Source organism: Phoca vitulina, unplaced genomic scaffold, assembly GCF_004348235.1.
Source record: "Phoca vitulina isolate PV1807 unplaced genomic scaffold, GSC_HSeal_1.0 scaffold6, whole genome shotgun sequence".
NCBI lineage: Eukaryota > Metazoa > Chordata > Mammalia > Carnivora > Phocidae > Phoca > Phoca vitulina.
The window spans coordinates 68,743,856-68,770,589 of NW_022589709.1; the positions used below are offsets into that span (position 1 = coordinate 68,743,856).

Consider the following 26,734-nt stretch of genomic DNA (forward strand, 5'->3'; position numbering starts at 1 on the left):
AAACATTCTTCCCTAGACCTCTAGAAGGAACACAGCCTCGAGGACAGCTTCCTTTCAGCTGAGTGAGACTGATTCTGCGCTTCTGACCTCCAGAAGTGTACAATACTGAGTTCGTGGTTTTTAAGTTGTTTCATATTCTTTTACTATGAAATCAGTAAAATTTATTTACAGTGAAATGCACAGATATTAAACGTAGAATTAAGGAATATTTGCAAATATATGCCCTGATATAGGCAGCACCACAATCACGAGAACAGGGTATTTCAGCCACTCCCAAAGTTTCCCACATGCTACATCTCGTTAAACCCTGCATCCTGTCATTGTTCCGATTAGTTTTGTCTGTTTGTGAACTTGCAGGACAAATGGGAATGCAGGACAAAAGGAATAGCTTTTGTGAAAATAGCTTTAACCCCAAGCACTCCAATTCGTGTTGTTTGAAGCCACTAAGTTTATGGTCATTTATGGCCATAGGAATCTAATTCGGCAGTTATTTCAGCATAATGTAATTAATACAGATATTTATCATTTTCTTTAGAATGTCTGCATTCCTATATTTTATATAAAAATATGTATTTTATATTTTAAAAAATTAATTTTTTAAAATTTAGAACAAACCCAAAGACTTTCTAATGGCCAGGCCAGCTCACGCGCACAGGCACATGTCTACTCAGGAATCTGCTCTGGGGCTGAGGGGACATTCCATTTGGGGTGGGGCCTCACCGAGTTTTTGTTTTAAGTCCTCATTTATTTTTTTTTAAGATTTTATTGGTCAGAGAGATAAAGAACGAGAGAGACAGACAGAGAGAGCACAAGCAGGGGGAGGGGCAGAGGGAGAAGCAGGCTCGGGACTCGACCCCAGGGATCATGACCTGAGCTGAAGGCAGCCATTTAACCAACTGAGCCACCCAGGTGTCCCATAAGTCCTCATATATTAAGCACCTACTATGTGTGAGGTGTTTTATAAATATATTCTTATTCCTAGTAATACCTTCTGCCCTGGGTATTGCTGTTATGCCCAATTATGGAGGAGGAAGCCAAGCAAATACACAGTGTAATTTGGTCAATTCCCAGTTACCAAGTGGGAAAGCAAGGATTCAAACTCCTGTCCCTCTCACTTCACGGCCTGCCAAGAACCTGGAGTGGGCCTGAGTAAATGAGGGGGTGTTTTTGAGTGTGCAGGAAGTGGTAGATTGGGCAAAGAGCAAAACCTGAAGCCTGGTGCCATCACCAACTCCATTATTCATTCATTCATTCATTCATTCATTCATTCAGCAGAGATCTGTTGAACCCTTACTGTGTGTGCAAGGCATTACCGTGGGAGCAGTAAACAAAATATACAAACATACCTGCCTCATGGATTTTGTATTCTTGTGGGATGTAAAAGACAATAAAGAAAATAAATTACGTTTCCCTCCTAATTTGTAAGAGTCCTACAAGATGTCCATAGGGGATGGGATAGTGTAGCAGGAAATGCAGGGTTTCTGCAGCCAGAATGCCTGGGCTTGAGTCCCGGCTCCGTCAGTTCCTGGCTGTGTGGCGCTGGGAAAATGACTCAGCCTCTCTGAGCCTCTGTTTCTCTGGTGTAAAATCGCACTAATAATCCCTATCCACCTAAATCGCTAGGATGAGTAAATGAGACAATAGGGGCAAAACTCTTAAGTAACAGAATTCCATTGGCAGGGAAGGTCTTTCTGATTCTGTGGCTCTGGAGGCGACCTTGAGTTCTCACAGTTCCTGAGTCTGTGGAACGACACTGGTGCGGAGTCCTCAGAAACGGAGGTTGATTTCTATTTATTCGGCCTTGCTCAGCTCTCTGACAGGACCCCCTTTTCACAGTCCCGATAGAGGTGGTCCTTTCCACTTAAAACAGACGGTCTTGTCTTCTCATTTCCTGAGACCGCACGTGGGCCCCTTCTGTTCCCAGAACAAGAGACGCGGGAGAGGGCAGCATGGCGCCCCGAGGAGCAGGAGCGGGGCTTGCGCGGCTATAGGCTTAGTCTCCGCTGGCAAAAGCCCCCTGGGGAACAGGGCTCTGCTGGGCAGCACTGGGGCCCGTTTGTTTGCAGGCTCTGGGTTGCCAGGGCTTTGTGAGCAGCCCTCAGGGAGGGACTTGCAGGAAGATTTTATTTGCTTTTCCCCGGACGCCAGCCCTGTCAGGCAGCCTTCGCCTTATAACGCGGCCTACTTCCGACCACTGTGTTCCTGAGTGGGGTCAGGTCTGCGGAGGCTGGGAAGGTTGAATTTTAATTCAGAATGTGTTTTCACCCTTAACTCTGCTGCCCCAGACAAGGACACACACACACACACACACACACACACACACACACACACTCCTGTTCTACTTAGTCCTTCATGCACTTCTCAGAGTGGATACATTTTTTATATCCTTTGATTAATATGAGCCTCTCACAGTTACTGGAAATATGGGGTCGATCAGGGGCTCTGCCCACCACTGCTCACCACTGCATCCCCCTACTCTGAGTTTGTGTTACAATTAGGGTTGCCAAATTTACTAAATAAAAATACAAGGTGCCCACTTACATTAGAAATTTGGAAAATGAATAGTTTTCAGATAAAATAGGTGCTGTGTAATATTTGGGACATGTCCTAAAAATGATTGGTTGTTTTTCTAAAATTCAAATCTAACTGGGTGTCCTGTATTTTATCCGGCAACCCTAATTCTACCTTGTTCGTGTTGCTCGGTAAATATATCCATGAATGAGGGAATGAATGGGGCTAATGCACGATTAAAAGCAGAAAACCAAATGCAGACATTTTCTGGCAAGTACATACCAACGTATGGAAGTGGTTGTTTCGAGGTGGTAGCATTATTGGAGAATTTTCATTTTTCTATGTGATTTTTCTGTTCTTCAAGTTGACGGCCGTGTGTACAGTTTTCACATATCACATATGTATGTATTTATACCTCTATACACACACACACACACACCCCAACTTCTTAACATTAGTGTAAAACCTGCTTGAAAGAAACAGTCTGTGTTTTTCCTCAGCCTGAAAACCAGAATTTTCTGAACACATCCTTAGGGGTTAGTGGCATTTTGAGTATCCACAGGAAGACTACTGAAAGCAATATTGAGAGGCCTACGTAGCTTACCAATACAATAGAGTACACAAGGGGTACACAGGAATTCAAAAGGATTGCTGTTACATTATTAATCATACAGTGCTTCTTAAGAAAATTGGCTCCTGAAGCTTTGGGGATGTAAAGATGAAACGAGCTAAACCTAGGACACAAAATGCTGATTAAATTGTACATAATGGGGGATCTCTGAATCTTTGTTCTTTGATTTGCAGAATGAGGGTGGAAATCAAAACAAACATAAGCTCTTACAGAGAATGAGTTGAAGACTTGGCCCTCCCCCACCATTTACATAACTTCCTGGGATGTTCTGAGGCTGAGCACCTCCGGACCTTGTGTCTGGGGTAACCCACAGTGACCCAGCAGTGACGGACATGTTCAGAATGCTACACGTTCATGGAGCAAGGAAGGGAAAGAACTCCCATTTATATGATGTTTGCTCTGTGCGGGCATGGCACTGTATCTCATTTTGTTCATAAAAACAACCCCCAAGTTACACACATCAACCCCGTCTTATAACCATGTGACTTAAAAATGCTAAAGACGGGGGTGCCTGGGTGACTCAGTCAGTTACGCGGCTGCCTTCAGCTCAGGTCATGATCTCAGGGTCTTGGGATCGAGCCCTGAGTTGGGCTCCCTGCTCAGTGGGGAGTTGGCTTCCCCCTCTCCCCCTCCCTCTCCTTCTTCACCTGCTTGTGCTCTATCAAATAAATAAATAAAATCTTACAAAAAATGATGAGTATTGCTCACAGGTCCCACCTCCAGAAGTATTGCAAGGTGCTTAATAGTTGGAGAGTCACTTACATTTCCTATGTTGTACTTACTAAGGCAGAAAGCCTTTATTAGAAGGAATAAATATGCTTTCTGACAATTTTTATCTCAGGATTTGAAAGACTGTAAGTTTTCTGCTATACTTGAAGGATGCCCCCCTCTCAGTTTACAGTTCTGAATGTGGTACTAGAATTAAGGTGGGGCGGATTTCTTCTCTCTCCTCCATCAGTATTAATGGTGTCCGCCGTCCTGCACGGTTCCGTGTGAGAGGAAGGCTAGGCTCTATGTCACGTTATCACCAAGTCTGCATGCGTGGGGCACAGAGAGTTGCCTGCATTGACAAGTTACGGCAGAATCGGTAAACTTTGGCCAGCTTCAAGTCTCCTAACACCCACCTCACAAAAAAATAAAATAAATAAAAACGGGAAGGGACTGAAATCCATTTTGATTATTCAGTGATGAGGGACCGGCATGAAAGGGGGAAATGCTCTGTCCTTCTGAAGGGTTCCTGGTCTTAAAAGGAGAGAATTAGTTGGCTGAACTTTGGAAGAAGGAAAATGTGACTTTGAACAAAGGGAGGATGTGAATTGAGAGCACCTTGTCATTGTCAGGGTGGGGGGCGGAAAGGCAATCTGGTGATTGCTAATCGTGGGGAAGAAAGAGCCGCATCCATGTAACGCTGCGTGGCAGCGCTGTGAATAGGCCACTCTGAGCTACTGGTTAAATACACCGAGCGTGGGCCAGAATTAGACTCCACTGTGTCTGAGGAGGGCACGAACCAAAGGGACCCATTTCCAGGTCACACAGAACCATATTTTCAACTATGGTGTGGAGTCTTGGAGCAAAGTGTATAGTAAGTGAACTGTATTAATTAAGGATGGAGGGAGACAGGTTTTATGCATTAACTCCTCCAGAGAAATGTCCCTAAACACACAGTGACATTCCAATTATTTTTCCATTAGTATTCTCTGAATACTTTCTTTCTTTCTTTTTTTTTTTTTTTTGCCTTCGCTAGTAGAAACTGCTTGGTATGCATATTTAAATAACAGTCACACTGAATTAGCTTTAAGAATAGGCTCTTAACATAATGGATGCATTAAAGTGTAGAGGAAAATGAGAGAGCCACATACAGACCTCCACGCATAAGAAAAGAGCAGGGAGTAAGAGACACAGCCAGCTTCTAGCCATTTTCTAAGCCTTGGATTATGATCCCGACTTTGGGAGGAGATCACAGTTACCTAATGTCTAGCCACTGATCTGAGTTAGCTCCAGCTCTGTTAGAAGCTATTTGGTGAGAAAGGCAGCACCTGTCCTTTTCCAGCTCCCAGGTATATATATGTGGCCGCTCGAGAAGGACGCTACAAGGAACCCATGTCTACTGCCAGTCATTGTAGAGAGCAAGTGCTTTTTTGTACAAGTTCTCAAGATCAACCTCCCCTCAGCCGTTGATGACCTACTTAGTACCCAACATCGCTGCCCCACAATTAATGGGGGAAAAGTATCTAACGAATGACAAGATATCTGAACTCATTCTTCGTCAGCCTATTTAGCCGCCATGTTTTAAAAAATACATGGTCCTCAAGGACCGGGGGAACTGTGACAAAAAACAAAAACAAAACAAGCAGTATTTATTTGTGACAAAAAACAAAAATTTGTTTCATTTAAAGCCAAAGAAATCAAGGAGAACCAAAGCCCTTGAGGAAGAGCCTACTGAAGATTTTGCAAATACACACCTGGAAATCAAGATGGGTTTAGGGAACAGTGTTTGGGGGTGAAGGTAGAAATGACTCCGTTCAGAGATCCCGTAAAACCACTTACCACAAATTAACCAGGAAAGGATGCTCCAGACCCTGCATGATCTGGAGTTCCTTGAAGACATTTCTCACTTCGTTGCGCTCCACGCACTTCTGTTTGTTCATGTACTTCATTGCGTACATCTTCTTGGTATCGTTCTTCTGCACGATGCAGACCTAATGGCGCAAACCAGAATGAGAAAGTGGTCAGGGAGTTGACAGATCACGGCCGTGGGAGACAGGACAGGAGGTTCTCAGAAGCATGGCCTGGAGGCCTCACCACTTGCAAATTCTCTGCTGCTGACGTTGCTGCTTAGCTCTGATTTCAGAGTAGAAAATGTCATTTTCTTCCCCTGTATCAGGTCAGTTCGTGAATCTCTGTTTTCTCAAGCAAGCCTGCCTGTTTTTCGCTCTTTGGGTTTTGTTTAGACAGCATGTTGGAGAAAATAGCTGCTTCCTTGTCAGGAATCTTCCAACAGCCAATGACATGCTATTCTGCTTTGAGTGACTGATGTGGGCACGGCTAAACTGCCGAACAACACTGCGCCAAGAATTTCTCTTTACACAGTAGTTGATAGAACCTAAAAGGACTTAAAGCACCGGGAAAGCACTGCACATGATGTCCATGGTTCTGAAATTCTTTTAGAGGTTCTAGATGTCTGATAAAGTGGGCAGGAGATGATTTTAAAATCCAAGTTCAATATGAAATCAGAAATACTCTCAAAGTATGTCTCTACCAAGAAACTAATGATCAGGATTTGAATCTAGAAGTTTCTTGCAAAAAAATTAGGCTGGATCTATCTTTCATGGTCGATTTTTGAAAATAAAAACATGGTATAACTGGAGGAAAAACAGATATCTTTTCCACATAAAAAGAGTTATCTCTTGGGGCGCCTGGGTGGCTCAGTCGGTTAAACATCTGCCTTCAGCTCAGGGCATGATCCTGGGGTCCTGGAGTCGAGCCCCACTGTTGGGCTCCCCGCTCAGTGGGGAGCCTACTTTTCCCTCACACTTTGCCCTTCCCCCCACCCACGCTCTCTCTCTCTCTCTCTCTCTCTAAAATAAATAAATAGAATCTTAAAAAAAAAAAAAAGAATTAACTTTTACATTGACAGGTAAGTGTTACCGAAGGTATGGGTACAATTGGCAACTGAGTCCAAAATTTTAGAGTGGAGAGAAAGTCTTAAAATCTAGTGAGAGTAAATGGGCATGACAATGAAATAATTCTGAGAACAATAGATGTCCATTATATCACACACCTCAAACTCTAGTGACAATTTTATAAAAACCTCTCTGAATTATCATTCCTTGTGGTCCCAGTAACTGAAATAATCTGAACATTCTCAGACTCTGTTCCCTGAGCTACATGACCCTGCTGGTGGTTAATCATTTTGGTTCTCACCTTCCCAAAACTGCCTTTCCCAATGGCTCGCAAAATTTCAAAGTGGTCAAAGTTGACTGCAAAACAAACAAAAAGAACAATGTGAAGGATTATCAGTTGTTTTTTAGTTGCTAATAAATAATAAAGATTAGGCGAAACCAGAGTACCTTGTTTAAGACAACATTCCAGATGACCTTAGGATACCCGTTCATTTATTCAATAAATATTTCTTAAACACTTCTTACTCATTAATCACAGTGCTTAGTACTGGGGGATATAGTAATAGCAAAGTAAAAATGGAATCTCTACCTTTTTGGAGCCTGTAGTTTAGTAAGGGCTCCCTATAGAGAGAGGCACTTATAGATGAAATAGTCATAACTTAATGGACAATTAAAACTCCCACTAAATGTAAAGAGAGAAGTCGTGGGGGCTCTAAGAGCACATAACAATGGATTTCACATAAGTGGCAAGGTCAGGAGGAGCATCACTGAACACTAATGATTACGGAGAGATCTGGTCCTAGAGAAATGGGACTGACCTTCCTAGATAAGAAAAACATACCTTCTACCCAGAAAGTGCTAATAAAGTCAAGTGGATGACTTATTTAGTAAACAAAGTCAAGTGAATGACTTATTTCCCAAAATTCCTGCAGTTTGAGTTTCTTTAATCCACTAGACTATAAACTCAATGAGGGCAGAGATAATAGGTCCTTTTGTTCATCCTGGTTTCCTTAGCAACTCAGAAAATTCCTGGCTTGAGGTAGTTGAAAGCAAAACTCTACACTTCCCACAGAGCCTCACACAGTGATTTCCACATAGTTGCTCCTCAGCAAATAAATCAAACTAGCTGTAAAGATACACAAGGACCTCAAAACGGATGCTTCTTGTAAATATGAGCAGTGTGAGCATGAGGGTCTTCTGAGGAACTGTTTTTCAAATGGGGTCAAGCCCCATTAATGAGTTATGAAATAAATTGGGTGGTATGAGAAGCATCCAAAATTTAAACAAAGTAGAATAGGTTAGAAAACAATCAGAAATGTCTCAAATGTAGGAAGAATAGTGTTGCTTCTGAAACTTCGTTTTGGTTTTACGTATGTGTGTAGGTAGATATGGATTGTATCATGATAAAATTTTTTGGTATATATTTTTTTTCACAGGTGGTGGTCAAAATAACTAGAAAGACACCTCTGTAAGTTTTCTCTTAAGTTTCAAACTGATATAACCAAAGCAAGGATTTCCTCACACTTATTACATGAGGCACAGCTCTATATTATGTACCACAGAGGTGTCAAAAAATGACCAGGATTTATTTGCAAGTCCAAGATTTAATCCTGAGCCAACCTACTAACATAACACAGTGATTTCTCCACTAGTAGCCTTGCCTAGACTGCTGTGATGACATTTTGAATCTTCAAGCATACAGGAGGCACCTAGAAAGCATGAAGTTCCGTTGTAATACTAATCCATTCCATAAACCATGTCTCTATATAAGGCATTTTAAGCTTTCAGGAAAATGATCAAAGATTAGATGCCAGGTTGCTGGTTCTACTAGTGTTAACCCCCTTAATTAATGTCTGGTCCCAGAAAAGTGATAGGCCTAAAGGTTTAGGCCTATTTATGCCTTTATTTCTAATCAGTCAAAAAGAGAACAGACTCCAGTCCAATTCCATACTGTCTAAAGTCACTTCCATATATAATAATCAGCATGGAGAGAAAGCCAATGACAGGTTAAAAGTGGCTGGAAGAGAAGCTCTTATTCCATCCTCACAGTCCCCCTCCCCCTTTTTTCTCTTTTAATTCCAGGGTAGTTAACATACAATGTTTTATTCATTTTCACGTGTACAGTTTAGTGATTCAAAATTCCTACTCAGTGCTCATCAAGGTAAGTGTGCTCTTCATCCCCATCACCTATTTCACCCATCCCCCGGCCCACCTCCCCTCTGGTAACCATCAGTTTCTTCTCTAAAGCTAAGACTGTTTCTTGGCTTGTCTTTTTCCTTTGTTCATTTGTTTTGTTCCTAAAATGCCACATATGAGTGAAATCACACGGTGTTTGTCTTTCTCTGACTGACTTATTTCACTTAGCATTATGCTCTCTAGATCCATCCATGTTGGTGCAAGTGGCAATATTTCATTCCTTTTTATGGCTGAGGAATATTCCATTGTACATATATACCACATCTTCTTTATCCATTCATCTACCACATTGGACTCTTGGGCTGCTTCCATAGTTTGGCTATTGTAAATAATGCTGCAATAAGCATAGGGGTGCATGGTATTCCTTTGAATTAGTGTTTTTGTCACCTCTGGTTAAGTTTATTCCTAGGTATTTTATTATTTTAGGTGCAATTGCAATGGATTGTTTTTTAATTTCTCTTTCTGATGCTTCATTATTAATGTGTAGAAATGCAATGGATTTCTGTACATTGATTTTTATATCCTGTGATCTTACTGAATTTAATCATCAGTTCTAGTAGTTTTTTTTGGTAGAGTCTTCAGGGTTTTCTCTATATAGCATCATGCCATCTGTAAATAGTAAATGTTTTACTTCTTGCTTACCTTGGATGCCTCATTCTTGTCTGATTGCTGTGGCTAGCACTTCCAGTACTGCATTATTTAAAAGAGGTCAGACTGGACACCTTTGTCTTCTTCCTGACCTTAGTGGAGAAGCTCTCAGTTTTCCCCCATTGTGTATAATGTTCGCTGTGCGTTTTTTATATAAGGGCTTGATTATGTTCAGATATGTTCCCTGTAAACCTACTTTGTCGAGGGTTTTTATCATGAATGGATTGTTGTACTTTGTCATATGTTTTTTCTGCATCTGTTGAAACGATCATATGGTTTTTATCCTTTCTCTTATTGATGTGATGTATCACATTGACTTGTGAATATTGAGCCACTGTTGTATCCAGTGAATGAATTTTTAAAATATGTTGTTGGGGGGCGCCTGGGTGGCTCCGTCATTAAGTGTCTGCCTTCGGCTCAGGTCATGGTCCTGGGGTCCGTGATCGAGTCCCGTATCGGGCTCCCTGCTCAGCGGGAAGCCTGCTTCTCCCTCTCCCACTCCCCCTGCTTGTGTTCCCTTCTCTCGCAGTGTCTCTCTCTGTCAAATAAATAAAATCTTAAAAAAAATTTAAAAACAAAACAAAACAAAAACAAAACAACAAAAGATAAAATATATTGTTGGATTCGGTTTGCTAATATTTTGTTGAGGATTTCTGTATCTACGTTCATCAGAGATATTGGCCTGTAGTTCTCTTTTTTTGTTGTGTCTTTATCTGGGTTTGGAATCAGGGTAATGCTGGCCTCATTTACTCTTCCTTCTTAAATGTCCAGCAACAGGAGCCGTAGTTAGGAGGGAGGCTCATGGAAAAGGCAGTGAGACCTCATAACTCAGACAAAATGAGAAAGGGATGATGTCAGAATTATGGATTATTTTATCAACGGACACCCATTTGTATTACAGGCATGTAGGATTTACCAAAGGGGCTGGGTATCAAATAGCATATCCTCTGTGTACTTGAACCTTTGATCAACGTGTATAGTATTAACCAGCAGATCATTTATGCTTACAGGTCCCAATGGGCCTGCAGCCTGTTTTTGTCTCGCCTCTGAGCTAAGATCAGTTTTTACATTTTATAAGGATTATTAAAAAAACAATAAAAATATGCAACTGTATAAAAGTCTGTAATATTTACTAGCTGGCTCTTTACAGAAAAGTGTGCCAGCCCCTGAGATGAAAAGTACAGGCTTTGGAGACAGACTACCCGAGTTCACATCGTAGCTCCTACAATTGATAGTTATATAATCTTGGCAGTTTACTTCTATGCTCTGTTCCTTCATCTCTGAAATGGGTATGGAAATAATATATATCCCATTGGGTTTAGAGGAAGATGGAATGAGTTACTATACATAAAGGACTTAGAATATGAACTGCAACTAGCTATTTTTGCTAGTACTCCTACTACCACTTCTTAGAGAATAGCCTAATTCAGACTCCCAGCAAATACCACCAGAAGTTGCTATCATAGCACATGGCTATTCAGCTTGGAAAAAAATGGCAGTTGTCAGTGTCATTTCTCCACATTTGGGACTTTTGTAGTCGACAGTGTGGTGTTCTTGCAGTGTTTCCTCCCATCGCACAGTAACTTTGTTGTGTTTACTTGTTGTGTCTTGTCCTTGTATCATGTTCTACAACTTTGTTTCTGGTTCATGGAGGAGATCTGGTGCCAAGATGACATAGGGGTCTTTTAGAGATACTCTTAGACCCTGGTTCTATCTGGGGCCTTGAGGGCAGCAGTTGAGTGTGGAGAGAGCAGAGCCTGGTTCTCACTTCCACTGACAGAGCTGGCCTATGTATATGGCCTGTGGAAGAACAGACAGGCCAAAAAGCTGAAACCTTCAGTATCTTTCTTATCTGCTTTGGAGTCTTGCTTTCACACATGGCTGCTCACCCCAGTCTTAGCAAACATCATATCAGTAAAGTGTCCTTAATGTTGCCTGGAGGCGTATTAGGTTAACAGCCAGAGTTGAATGGGTCCTAATGTTATGATACTACATCAAGTAGTTTTAAAAATATCTAAACTAAATACCCATAAAGAGGCTTATTTTTGAGTTTTTCTTTGGGGTAGGTGCACATTCTCCACAAATCAACCAGACACAGAAATTCTATATGCACAAGAGATCTGTTTATGTGTGGTTTGGTACTCATTTCATTTTTTAAAAAAGATTTTATTTATTTGAGAGAGAGAGCGTGAGTGGGGGGGGGGAGGGGGTAAAGGGAGAAGACTCCTCACTGAGCAGGGAGCCTGATGTGGTTCTTGATCCCAGGACCCTAAAATCATGACCTGAGCCAAAGGCAGATGCTTAACCGACTAAGCCACCCAGATGGCCGGTGTGCATTTCATGTTTATGTCTCATTTTGTCCTCACAACAACCTTACAGTGTGTGTAGCTAGGGGTGCTCCGGATCAGAGAGATTAAATAACTTGCTGTGGGTGTCACCAGGACCATGACTAAATGACCCTGGGGTTAGGTTCTGAAGACAGAAAGTAGGGCGGAACCTTGGTTAGTCTAAACTACACGTGAAAATCCTCTAGAAATGTACTGCTTTGAAAACCAAGGGAGTCTTTACAAAGTCCAACAGAGTTTTCTCTTGTGTGAGCACCGCATGAAGCTCATGAAATGTATTTAGGTGCTCCTGTATAGAAAACATTTGAACACTAATATCACACTCAGCTCACTGGCAGACTAAAATGTATTAGTCACATGGCAAGTAAGAGCAACTGAGGGGACAGCTGGTTGACTGTTGTCACAAAACCATACCCAACGCTTGAGTGCAGGGTTGGACAACGTCAACTATCTGAGCCTGCTCAGCGGCAGTCACGTAAACTCAGTATACACCTTTCTGACTCTGGACCCAGGCTCTTAACCCCTATTTCTATAGTCATCTTTATGCTGTTACTACTGTGTGTCTACCCATCCCAGAGGCAGAATCAGGGGAAGCAAGGTGGGATTTCTTTGTCTCTCCTTTTACAATCACATGGGTCAACTCAACTTTCCCCAAGTCTTTCCCTAAACAGAAGCATGCTGATCGTGGCATCTGGTGCTTGATGTTTTTTCTTTCCTTTGTTTGACTTCTCCTCGCATCTCCCCAGTCTCAACATTCTGTGCAGTAAACAGAAGGAAAGAAAGGAAAGGGGAGACTCTTTTTAGAGTGAGTTATACCACCCTGACACTTGGAATTTGGGAGAATAGAAGGTAAAGCAGACTCCCCTGCCCCCACCTGTTTTTCTATGATTGAGGTAAAAATATTTGGAAAATATTTTATTTTTTCCTGTTAAAAAAATGATTGCAGCCTAAGTAAATCCCAAATCATGACCATATGCACAACTGTGGGGAACTGCACTTCTTGATGTTTATGTAAATCTTTCTATTGATGAGGGAACAAGGACACCAGCTGTGTGTCCCCATCTGTAAAATGGCACTAATTAAACTTGGCTCACAGGTGGTTTTGAAGATGAGCTGCTATACACCAGAAGTATAATGTCCGGCTCACTGAAAACTAAACATTACAAATGAATAAGTACAATTATTCGAAGAAAACTGAGACTTCTTCCCATTCTAAATTTTTAGTTGCATTCCCAGAAGGCAGCCTCTTTGAACAAATTCTATGTATCCTTTGAGAGATTTTTTTCAGCATATATGTATTCCCTTTTGATAGCAGTAGCAACGTATTATCATTCCTATAGGAACAGAGATTATAAGCTCTTTCTATATAATTACATTCTCTCTGTTCCTTCATACATCACATACAGATCTATATCTAATTATTTTAAACAGCTCTTTTGTATTACATTGTGTAGAATGTCCCATAAGATACTTAGCTTTTTGACAGCATTTCGAAGATGGTTTAATTATCTGTTGTTACCTGCAATACTAGTGCAAACATCCTTGGTCAGCTTTTGTGCAAAGTGTCGTAAGCTAGCTTCGTAAAAGCAGAAATGCTGTAACAAAGAGTGTGTGAATTTTCCAATTTAATAGACACTGTACACTAGCCCTTCAATGATGTTGAATCTCCTCCGCACCAATGTGTGTAAGAATGACGTTCTGTCCACCCTGCCGATGCTATTATGCCAGCAGTCTTTGACCTGACAGGTGAAGAAAAAACTGAATTATTGATTTACTTTATATTTCTTAAATGATGAATAGAGCCTCATCTCTTTGTATGTGCACTGTTTCCAGAGAGCTGCCTATTCGTAGATTTTTGCCTGCTTTTAATGAGTTATTAGTCTTTTTGCTTTCCAAGTGTGCTTAAAACGTTACATAAATTAAGTCTCTCTTGAGCAAATCTCGGGAATATTTTATCCAGGCTGTCCATTTGGCTTTTGACTTTAAAGCATTTTTAATAGTGTAGAAAACTGAAGTGTTCAATTTATATCTTATGCAGTCAAATTTTATATAGTCAAATGTATTATTCTTTTCCTTTGGGGTCCCCTTGGTTTAAGTCTTTACTAGAAAGGCATTTTTTTACTTCAAGACTGTTAGAGGCATGTACTTATATTTTGACCAGGCATTGTTGAACTCCTGCTGTTTTAATTTTTGCAATCTTTCTCAGCTTAAATTGAAAGTTAAAACAATTGCTAATTTCCTTGTATGCAGCCATGCCAGTGTGATTATTAAGAAGTGGATGCCTTTAAAGTGTTTTGGGAGAATATCATTGTAAAGCAGGCTCTCCATATTTTACTTACGCTGATAATTTATTTAGTAAATACTTTGCTCATGTAGCACAATGCTAGGTTCCAATGCTGTTTGGTTCCAACTGATAGCAAATTAAACCAGGGCAGTCTCAATAAGTTCAAGAGTACCAAGATAAAGTCTTCAGAGAATAAAACTATATATATATATATATATATATAAAAAGTCAAGCCAAAGTCTGGCCTGACTTTTTGGTATGCTAATTTGGCATACAAATTTGCTGCTTAAACATGTCACTGCTTCAGGATGTGATTCTCTAAAGACAAAGGTAATTCAACATGAAAACAGTTATTGCTTAGCTGGCTACATGTCCCCCTTCTTCCCTCCAGTCCAGGAAGAACGTATCTATTTGATTCCCCCCCCCGCCCCACACACACTGGTATAGCAGAAGAGACACTGAGGTGGAGTAAAGATGCAAATGGAAATTGCTCAGTGAACTCAGTCTATGTTCACTGACATTTACTGATGGCTGACTCAGTCGGAGCCAGGAGTTGTACTAAGTGCCAGGGAGGGAGAAAGCCAAGGCTGCCCTCCTCTATGGGGTTTATGGTCTAGTGGGACAATAGAATCATTAATAATAGCTAATATCTAACATTTATGTAAGGAATATCAGGCATTCTGCTAGGCATCTTAGCTACACTACTCAATTTTCCATCAATGCTTTGAAATAGTAGTACTATTATTGCTATTTTTTTAAGATGAGCAAACTACTGCGCAGAGTGATTACATGGTTTTCCCAAGGCCACGGAGTAGGTGAGAGGCGGCAGGGTGGGGAGTCCCCCCCAAGTGACTGCAGAGCTGTCCTCAAACACTGTTTGTTCGCTGCTGAGGCCCACTAAACACATATAATGGTGCCCAAGAAAGAAGGATGGATAGCACCGAGTCAGGCAAAGGCCTGGCTCTCCACAGCATCCACACTTCTGCTTCTCTTTCCAGGAGGGATCTCTCTTTCTCACAGCTGCTATCTCCCAACACTGGTCTCCCCAGACACATGCATCACCTATCTGTCATCCACCCTGTGCCACACCCCGAGCCAGAAGCTTCCGTCTGGGAGCTGGGACTGTGACCAGCACAACTGTAATCTACATATTCCTATTCACGTAGGACTTTCTGATGTGAAAATGCATGCTTCCCCCTATATTACCAGGCTTTCCCAACACAAGAACAGAACTGGCCAAATGTAAAAAAAAAAAAAAAAAAGGGTGGTGGTGGGGGGGCAGGTCAGTAGGCCCAAGGAAATAAAGAATAAAGCTGACACAGAATAAAGCAGTCTCACAAGACAAAGGGGGAGCCCTGATGGCGTTAAAGTGTGTGGCTCTATATTCATATAGGTCCTACTTTGGTTACTGATGAAGCATCCCAAATATTCTGCCAGTGATTCAATTTTTCGTGTTTACTTTGTTAGCCAAACTAATAAAGTTCCAACTAAAACAAGTCCTACTGTTGTAGAGAGATCACAGTGTCACGGGGATGGATGTATAGTAGGGACAGCCAACAGTCCAGACAATGCAGCGAAACATCCGAGGGGAGATGATTAAAAAGAGAAAGGTGTGGCAGAAGGACTTGCTCTTAGTATTCTTTCCTCTAGATTTTCTTCATTTTTACACCTGCATTGCATCAGAGTATCAGGAAGATAATTTCCCAGGAAAAGAAATGAAACACACACATGCATAACTGCAAGATAAAGTTCTATATATGTATGAAGAGTCATGGATGGTTCCACAGCATTTCACAGATGTGTCTTCCCGTCAGAATCACACAGAACACACTTTTAAAAATGCAAATTCAGGGGCCTCATCTAAATCAGACTCTGGAGGCTGAACCTGGGAATTTGTATTTTAATCAGTTTCCTGGGAGATTTTGATGGAAACTGCCTGGAGCCGGACTGTGGGTCTTGCTATCGGAACTCCTACTCTGTACAGTAAAAGCCACAGGAGTGGCTCGTACTGTAGAAGATAAAAGAGCTTCAGGGAGGGCCAACATTTTAGCTGGGCCTTGCAGAATGCGTAGTTCAACAGCTTACCAAGCAGAGGAGGATAGGGAGACTGTACTTCCTGAGTGACCCAAACCTTAGGGTGAGGAGGCTCTCCATAGGTATGTGTTGATTCTTTAATTTTATTTCAATGGCCTTAAACTTCCCCTTCTACCTTTGCCCCCAACCCCATGAATTTGAAGCAGATTAATAATGGTGTCTCTAAATAATGAATAGGCCTTTGTTGTCTGCACTGTACCATATCTTGGGTCAAAGCTGATAATTAAATTCATTATCTATTATGTATACACATGTTTAGGCACTGTCCAGATATTTTATCACCAAAACACTATGAAGTGGTAATATTAGTGCTACTTTGCGGATGAGTTACAAAGACCCAAAAAAGTTAAGTCTCCCAGGGTTGGGGCTTAGACTTGAACTTGTCTTTGTATGACTCCAAGATCCATAATTTTAATGTTACAGGTAAGTCCTAGAAAGTTTATGATACAATATGATGGTTATAAGCATGAAACTGTGGGTATGGGTTTCGGCTGTACTATTTATTAGCTATGAACTTGTAAGTAAATCAGTTTACCTCTCTGAGTCTTTATTTCTCCTCTATAAGATTTTGATCCTATATATTAACCCTCTGAAGCTCCTATGAGGACTAGGTGACATAAACTATATCAAAGGTGTTTATCAAGTATTTTTAGCAGAGAGTAAAAATTCAATAAATATACCATTACTATTGCTGGTTTTGTTACGGTTACTAGATAAGTTACTTTGGTATCAGCCCAGAACAACACTTTGTTTGCCACAACGTTAGGCAAAATGATGTTGAGAATTCACATAGGGCAAATAGTGCCAAGAATGTAACCTCTGTGAAGGAAGACAATGGGCTCATCCTATTTATCATTATATGCACATTGTCCAGATCCATGTCAGGCACGTAGCAGGTGCATAATGAATACTTACTAAGTGGAGGAAGGGGGCAAGGAAGTGCCATCATCAAAGTTTTATGAAATATGGATGGCTTTAGAGGAAAAATTTTAAAGATCTTTTCCTTCATGTTGATTTCTTAACACATCATTTACAACAGGTAACTCCTAAGAAATATCTTACCAACAACCTACAATCAAAATGCTTTTTAGGGGCGCCTGGGTGGCTCAGTTGTTAAGCGTCTGCCTTCGGCTCAGGTCATGATCCCAGGGTCCTGGGATCGAGCCCCGCATCGGGCTCCCTGCTCAGCGGGAAGCCTGCTTCTCCCTCTCCCTCTGCCTGCCTCTCTGCCTACTTGTGCTCTCTATCTCTCTGTCAAATGAACAAATGGAATCTTTGAAAAAAAAAAAAAAAAAAAGAAGTAAGGTAAGTCTCCACTTGAATGTTGAGATTTCCCTGCAGACATTGGACTTACATGTTAAAACCTCAAGGACTGACTTACTCAGTCTTTGAGCTCAGAAGTGTTGAGAACTGCCATTCTTCACTTTGTCAACCTTACACTCACCGATTGTCCTAAGTGAGGACATGGTTGATAACCTCCTAGCGACTGGAGGATAATTAAAAGGAGGAGTCAGAGGAGATCTGCATGACCAGAAGTGCAAGTATCTCACTCTGTCACCAGACAGGGCCCCACACAAAACTACAGACTCCCACAGCCCTCCTCAGAACAGAGAAGGGATCAGTCCCTCTTCCAAGTTCTGTTGCCACTTTGTCCATTTTTTAGGATGGACATTGCATGGTTTGCCAAGAAAGGAAGTAAAAGGATAGAAAAAAATATGAACCTCTGGTTAAAAATATAGTTCTTCCAGTGTAATTTGCAGTTTTCCATTCATCAGATGAATGTTTAGTCATCATGCTATGTTCCCAAGTGGAGGCAGTCACAAAGAAAGGCTCACATATACCCTTTGAAGACAGTCACAGCAAAGTGGGAAAGAAGCTAAGGTTACTTGTCCAGACGCTATAGTTTTGCTAGCAAGTCACACCAACAAATATCCGTTGAGCATCTATATGCCCAGGACTCCGCTAAGCCCTCGGAAAAACACAAGGAGCTTGGGACTAAGTCACACCCTCAGGAAACTGAGTATGACTCACTCAGCAGCATTCATGAGAACACAACTTGTGTGATCAAATGCCCCTTGTCTCATTTGTATTTTATTTTCCTATAATACCTTAGGAATCTAGTCTTCCATCTTTCTGGAATTAGATGGGTATAAATAAATAGATATATAGGCAAATATGTAGACAGATGAAAGCAATCCAGTGTTGATATTTAGTACAGAAAGAGGCTCTGTGGACCTTCACAGAGGGGAGAGAATATTGTGGCATGACAATTGTGCTGTTTGGTTTTTAATGGATATTTTGATCAATGATAAAAAACAATCTGAGTCAGACAGAACTGCCTTGGAATCCTAGCTCCACCACTTACAAGATGAATGAAATTAGGAAATTTACCTGACATTTCTGAACTTCAGTTCTTTGTTCACAAAGATTATTTTTATATAAAACTAATATGATTTTGGTATTAAAAATACAGAACTGAGTAGACAGAATTAAGTAGAAAGAAGAAAAATAGTTCAAAGATAACCATGAATTAATATTTTGATTAATTTTTCTTTCTTTTTAAAATTTTTAATTTTATCAAAGCTAGGTATCTCTATCTCTCTACATTTCTACACAGTTTGAGGAGTCAAAGAGTTCTAAAGGTTTATTATAAAACACTGATTTTAGTCCTCTGACACCCTTGTCTCACTCTCCAATCTCTCCCAGCCAAGAAGCTGACACTTAAACCTCTTCGAGCTAATAAATTTTCTAGTTCCTACCTTATCTTCTAAATAGCATAATTTCCTTATTTTCTTTTCAGTTTTAGGCATCACTTATTAAATCTCCAGGATGGCAGGGGAGGGTTTAGCTCACCCTCCAGCTCTTGAGGTCTCACCCCAACACGAGCCCATCTTTCCAATGTAGCTATATTTGATAGAATAATTTCAATTAGATCAGCATTCAGTATTTCCACTATTATGAGTATGGAAATGGTACAGGCACCTGCGTCATAGAGTAAATTATGATGAGTTTTCCTTTCTTGCACAGTTTTTGTTTTCCCTGCAGTTAATAATAGTGTTGTTTATACATGCGCTCATTTTCCTATATCCTTTCTCCTAATTCAATTTCCAACTCTAGTTGTCTAAATTCCCCTTGAATGTGTTCAAGAGCATCGATCACATCGTGTCTTCCTGAAAATGTCTCTCCCAGAGCCCTCTGACCTAACTGCATCGGGACAGGTGATCTTACTGGACAGCTGTCATCTTGGGCTCCCCTTGACCTTCATCTTAGGGATCTCCTTCACTCTTCTATAGTGATGGATTCCCTGCTCGTTGCATGCACTGTCTTCCTCCTTCTTGTTTTACTCCCTTGTTTTTGTGGAGGACATCCTCCAATAACTTTGTAAGAAAGATCGCATGGGAGGTTAACTTTTGAAAACTTGCATATATGAAAAATATTTTATTCTACTCACACTCAAATGAGAGCTCAGCTGAGTTAAATTCTAGGTTAGAAATTACCTTCATCAGAATTTTGAAGGCGTTGCTCTCCTTAATTCCCAGCTTTTCGTGTCAACTGCGGAGAAGTCTAAAGCTGTTTTGATGCCAGATCCTTGGATGCAACAAACAATTTTCTTTCTGGAACCTTACAGGATTGTATATTTGTATTGAATGCTTTGAAAGTTCATAATGATATAGCTTTTTTATTCATTGTGCAGGGCATTGAATTGGCTCATTCATTCTGGAAACATGTGTCCTTAAGTTCAGGGCTTTTCTTTTTTTCCCTTAAATTAAGTGGTGATGGTTTCCTCCCTTCTTTCCATCTCTTTGAGCCTTCTATTATTTAGAAACTGGAACTCCTAGACTGGGCTTTAAATTTTCATTTATTTGTCCCGCTTTTTTCTTTCTCTGTTTACTCATTCTAGAAAATTTCCTTAAATTTATCGTCTAAACCTTTGAATCTTTACACTCATGCTGTAATTTTTTTTCCCTAAAGCTAACTTTTGCTCTCTAAAGTTTGCTTTCTTGATATCCCATTTTTTCAATTAAAAAAGTCTTTCTTTCTTTTTTCTTTTCTTTTCTTTTCCTTTCTCCTTCCTTCCTTCCTTCCTTCCTTCTTTTTCTTTTTTAGAGAGAGAGGGAGAGAGTGCATGCACACACAAGCAGGAGCAGAGGGGAGGGGCAGAGGGAGAGAGAAAATCTTAAGCAGGCTCCACACAGCGCGGAGCCCCACTCAGGGCTGGATCTCATCCTGACCGGAACCGACATCAAGAGTCAGAAATTCAACCAATAGAGCCACCTAGGAGCCCCAATTGTTATTTCTTAACATTTCTCTGACAGTTTTCCTTAAGTTGCTTTTTTTCTGCTCAAAACTTAGTCTTTATCTGTCCTATGAGAAGTCTTTCCCATGTGTCTGAGAACCCTCTGTTGTCTGCTCATATTTAAGTGTGGAGACCTAAAGTCCTGTTTGGAAGTTCCGAGACTGTGGGGGAGTCTTGTCCAAAGTAAGCTTCACTCTAGAGAGCCATGGCTAGGATGTTGTGTTCAGAATACTCCCATGTCGGTAACTGTACATCTTCCTTCTTAGGTTGGTCAAAATCTCCAGAAAAAAAAACCCCACCTCTATTATCCTCTTGTCTGGAGGGTGAGACCCCAGCTGCCAGTGTTATCAGAGCCAAAAGAGGGCTGAGGGCCTGAGCACCCGGTATGTGCTCATGTACCTGATCGATCCCTCCATTTTCCAGGAGGCGCCCCTGTCCTTGGTGCACCGGGTCTTCCCAGTTAGGAGATCTTCTCCAGAGGATAAATGATGGTGTTGTGTGGAAAGGACTAGCATGTTTCTTTCTTTCTCTTTCTTTCTTTTTTTTTGACAAAGTGGTAGAAGGGATAGGATCAATTTTTATACAGCTATCCAAACAATCCTCCTATTTTAGACCTCCCCCTTCAACTGTCCTTCTAGAGGCACATGACGCTGCCAGTTCTTAGGGTATGGAAGTAGAGGGAAGTGTTGGACTCATCATCTTCCCCTAAAGCCTTGCTTGCATTTTTTTCTCATTCATAGGATAGAGTTTGTTTGTTTTGTTTTTGTTTTTTCCAAAAAAGAACTTACATTAGGAACCAGAGACAGGCATCTCTTTACTACTTACTGGCTTAGTGACTTTGGCTAGTGTTTTTTAAAAACCATTTTTAGCCTCATATTCTTATCTGAATAAGCGGATGATGATCACTTTCTTACTCATATCTCAGAATTACTTAAAGAGTCACATTAGAAAAGGATGAGCAGGTACCTTGTAAATGTCAAACACTGTCATTGGGCTTTGGAGGCAGACAGGAGCTCCTTCAGTATGGATAAGCCAAAGCTCTGGCATGTCTAGCAGTGATGTATGAGTTAAGGACTCAGGTACATAGTCCTGAGATGACTACAGGGTTCCTTCTTGAAAAGTATGCTGAAGGGAACACAAAGTTCATTCTCCACCATCACATAAGGGGTAAGTGCAGACCCGCATGGTAGATACCTGTAATGGTTGAACTCAAAGAGTTCTCTTTCAACAAGTCCACTCCTAGGTATATCCACCAAAGCACTGAAAGCAGAGACTCAAACAGATACTTGTACACTCAACTAATGTTGAGTGTTCATGCAGCATTATCCATAATAGCGTAGGGGTGGAAATAACCCAAGTGTTCATCAACAGATAAATGGATCAACAAAATGTGGTATACATGGACTGTAGAAGAGTATATGGCCATCAAAAGGGATGGATGATGTTCTAACATGTGCTACAGCACTGAGGAACCTCGGAGACCTCATGCTCAGGGAAATGAGTGAGGCTTGAAATAACAAATGTCATATGATGACACCTACATGATGTATTTTGAAGAGTCAACTTCATAAAGTCAGAAAGAATAGAGTTACCAGGGGTTAGAGGAAGGAGGAATGGGAGAGTTAGTACTTCATGGGTACAGAGTTCCTTTTTGGGTGCATTAAAAAGTTCTGGAAATGATAGTGGCGATGGTTGCACATATTGTGAATACCACTGAGTTGTATACTTAAAAATATTTAAAATGACAAATTTTATGTGATAGTTTTCCAGAATAAAAAAATTCTTTAAAAAGGTCAGTTTTCAACAAATGCTGCAAAATCCTTCACACCTCATTCAAGTTTATTTATCATTTATTTATTTATTACATAATATTCATACTTAATCCTGTCTAAATAGACCAACCAAACTGCTTTGAGTATTATTTTATATAATAATAATTTAATACTCCAAAATAAGTATCTCTTCCTTCTGATCACCCAAATATTTGTCAGGATTAAACAATTATTCAACATCACAAAAAAGCAACTGCACTTTGAGAATTCCTTTGTATTTTAGAACTTAGGTATGTTTAAAACCGTACATTTAAATAAATCATAGTATGTCCATGTTGCAGAATTTCATGGACACTAAATTATACTTTTAAAGGGTGCCTGAGTGGCTCAGTATGTTAAACGTCTGCCTTCGGCTCAGGTCATGATCTCAGGGTCCTGGGATCAAGTCCCGTGCTGGGCTCCCTGCTCAATGGGGAGTCTGCTTCTCCTGCTCGTGTTCTCTCTCTCTCAGATAAATAAATAAAATCTTTAAAAAAATAAATTATACTTTCAAGAATCAACAAATTTTACACAACTGGGATAAGCTACTCACAATGTAAGTGAAAATGAAGATACGGATGTATATAGTGCATCATCCCAAATACATCAGAAGTCTTTTATACACATACACAGGTAAGAAAGACAAGACTATTAATGTATTCATTTATTCAACAAGGAGGTACTGAGGATATAAAAGTGAACAAAACAGACAAAATCCCTGTCCTCACGGAGTTTTTTTTTCTAGTGATAGGAAAAAACAACAAAACAAGTAAGTCAATTAAAACAAGAAATATGAAGAAAAGCATAGTGAGTGAGAGGGATGAGGGATGCCAGAAAGGATGCAGGATGGATATCGCAAAGGGAAACTCCCTAAAATGTTATCAGTGGTCACCAATGGGTTGAGGCATTATGGGTAATTTTTTCTTCCTAATTATATTTTCCAAGCTTTCTATAACTCAGATGTACTAATTTTATAGGTATAAAATGTGCTTTTAAATGCACATTTAAATACATACTTCTTAAGAACAGCTGCGTTCATCTCTCTTTATGTTAGATAGCCCCACAAAAGGTGAACCATAGGGAATGTTGGGACCATAGTCTTGGATAGAAACCCACTGAGGAAAGCAAGCCAATTCCAGTTCACAATTAGGAACGTAAGAATTAAACAAATTTTCTTAATGTTTAACGAAGCCCGAGTTTAGAATATTTTCTCTGGTAATTTATACATGCCCTGGACAGAAAATGAAAAAGTTATCAAAGTGGTAATGACTTCAGTATTTTGTAAAAGTAAATAAAAATTATCCCACCAGGTGTCAAACAAATCAGGTTGATATAAACAGGTTGAAAAATGAGTGATGATGATGGTAAAATGAATTGGGAAAGACATGAACATCACTGTAATTGTTGTCTTTGATGAACAGAAGAAGACAAGCAAAGCTCAAGAGTAGTGATGAACTGCATAATACATGCCAGACAAGGGAAAGTATAATATATGGAACCCCTAACACTTCAGTAACCATGTGGTCTAAGGGATAAGTATGTGAGTTCCAGCGGAGGTGAAGGTAGAGGTCACTGTGAGGGGCAATGATTCAGCTCTCTGAGAGCAGGATTCAGTAGTAGACACATAATGGACATTTGCTGGTTGTTTTTGGGGTTTTTTTTGGTAAGATTTTATTTATTTGAGAGAGAAAGAGAGAGTGAGAGAGAGCAAGCATGAAGGGGAGGAAGGGCAGAGGGAGAGAGAGAGGGAGAAGCAGGCTCCCCACTGAGCAGGGAGCCAGACTCAGGGCTCAATCCCAGGACCCTGGGATCATGACCTGAGCTGAAGGCAGATGCTTAACTGACTTAGCCACCCAGGCGCCCCTGGACATTTGCTGTTTTTTATTGAAAAGCAATCCCCTTCCGTTTGTTCATTTAATTTTATAAATTCATTCTGGCTGGCTATCCTAGGTGGATATCTATAATGAAAGAAATGAGACTCACTTGACATCATGATTCAGGATCTGTGGGCGCCTGGCCGTCTCAGTCAGGAGAGCATGTGACTCTTGATCTCGGGGTCATGAGGTCAAACCCCACATTGGGCCTAGAGCTTCCTTGAAAAGATTCAGGGTCTAGCTGTGTGGCTCTCTGATTTCAGGTCAGTGCTTTCATCTTCCCATGCCTCGGTCCTGCCATGCGTAAACTGCACACTGAGCTGATGATAAAGTGCATGATGGTTGTTGGTTTCTCCCATTACTCTTAACAAGAATGTTACCGTGTGGTGAGTGCATTTCACATCACTTGCTTCCCAATTGAACAACGTGACATATTTACTATCTGGATAGGAAGATGGGGATGGGTGAGGGTCCAAGAGACAGTTTCTAGCTGGCTACCTCCCAGACAAACTGCCAGCCTGGGACAATGACAGCCACCACCATGCCCCATCTGGGTATGTCACAGGGGTGCCCACCCCACCCATCTTGCTTCAGCACCCAGACTTCTGTCATAGATGGAGGGTGGCAGAGGTGAAGGTGGTACCAGGATCGACTGACCTAGAACCCCTCCTGGGGAGGGGGCAGCATGGGATCTAGCCCTCAAGCCCCCGTGGCATGATCCGTTGTCTCATCAGACCTCACAAATACAAATTCAAATATAAAATTGGTCAGAGTTCAGAGACAGCAACTGCAGGGCATCCCAGCCCAAGTGTGGGAGACTTCTGAAGGCAAGGCCCTGTGTACCTGCCCTGGTCCCACTTGGCTGGAGCCAGCCCTGGTTCCTGCTCACATGATTTCCTAGTTTCTTCCCTTTATATTGGTAGAGAGCTTAGACTTGTAGTCTCAGCTTCATATCTCCTCTTAAAAAACAATTTCTGCCTTCACATCATATTCAGTTTTAGCTCTTGGCTCATTTCTCTGCTCCCCTTTAGACCAAACTTGTTGAAAGAGTTGATGACACTTGCTGTGTCTACATCCTTGCCTCCCCTACACCCCCCAGCTCCCCAGAGTCTGGCTCATGTCCCACGTCCCACTGAGCTGCTTCGTCCATGTCCCCAGTCTCCTCCTGCTTGCCTGATCCCATAGGTATTTCTCACTGGCCTCTAACCCACAGGGGCATTCAGCCGAAGTGACTACTCCCTTGTTCTCGAAAGACTCTTCTCTCTTAAATTTCAGGATAGATGGTTTTTCATTCCTCACTCGCTGCCGCTTCTCACTTTCCTTAGCTTGATGGCTTTCCTCTGCCTGACTTCTCAATAATGGGGCTTCTCTCCGCTTTTGTTTCCACATACTCTCCCAACCCAGACTCCTCAGTCCCCATAGAACTGAGAACAACATCTTCAGACTGCTAGCCTGGGCTTCCCCACTAACCTCTGGCTGCTCAGTCCCAGAGTCCTAACTGACACCATGATTTAGAGTCTCTCGGTCACTTTACGTGCCCTCACAAGAACTCGTGACTATGCCTGGACATGTCCCCAACCCCTCAGTGCCCCACCTTCATGTCAGCCAAGTGTCACGGCCATCTTCCTGCCTACTCACGTAAACACCTAGGATTCATTCTTGATTTTGTTCTTTCCCTCTTACCCCCCTTCAGATCATCAGTGACTCTCAATTATTTTATACTGAAAATAAATGTTGACTCAATCCTCAGCTTCCCATCTCCCTTCCTACACTACTAGCCCGGAGTACCGTCTTTCACTTAAATATTGTCCTGATGGAAATAGATCATTTTTTTCATCTCAGCCACCTAAGTAAGTGATCTACGTAGAACTCACTGAAAGTTACAATTATACATTTGAACGCTACAGATCAGAAAATCCCATCACCTTAAGGAGAAAAGGAAGACCAACACTGGGTAGATTTTATATTTTACTTGCCATATAAGAGCATTAAAAAATTCAGATGATTATGATAATGTGATAATGGTATTACGTTTATTGAGCAGCTACTATGTGCCAGGCACTATGCTATTTTCTTTTTATGGATAGTAGCTTTTTTTATTTTTTAAAGATTTATTTATTTATTTATTTGAGAGAGAGAGCGAGTGTGTGCGAGCATAAGTGGGGAGATGGGCAGACGGGGAGAGAGAATCCCAAGCAGACTCCCCACTGAGTGTGGAGCCTGATGTGGGGCTCAGTCTCATGACCTTGATATCATGACCAAGCTGAAATCAAGAGTCGGATACTTAACCAACTGAGCCACCCAGTCGCCCCTGGATAATCACTTTCTATTCCCACAAAAACTGTATGAGGCAGATAAAATTATTAGCTCCCATTTACAGACAAGAAAACTGGGGATCGGAAAAGCAGGTCACTTTACTG

The 26,734-nt window shown here is 41.1% G+C and overlaps 1 protein-coding gene across 1 annotated transcript in view; it reads right to left on the reverse strand.

Annotated features, from left to right (window-relative positions):
• STK32A (serine/threonine kinase 32A) overlaps window positions 1-26,734 on the reverse strand; it is a 125,327-nt gene that overhangs the window by 85,371 nt on the left and 13,222 nt on the right. The window contains exons 3-4 of the mRNA XM_032404427.1: window positions 7,067-7,122; window positions 5,690-5,841 (exon numbers count right to left, since the gene is read on the reverse strand). Of these exons, the coding sequence (XP_032260318.1) occupies window positions 5,690-5,841; window positions 7,067-7,122 (208 nt within the window). The remainder of the gene's footprint in view (window positions 1-5,689; window positions 5,842-7,066; window positions 7,123-26,734) is intronic.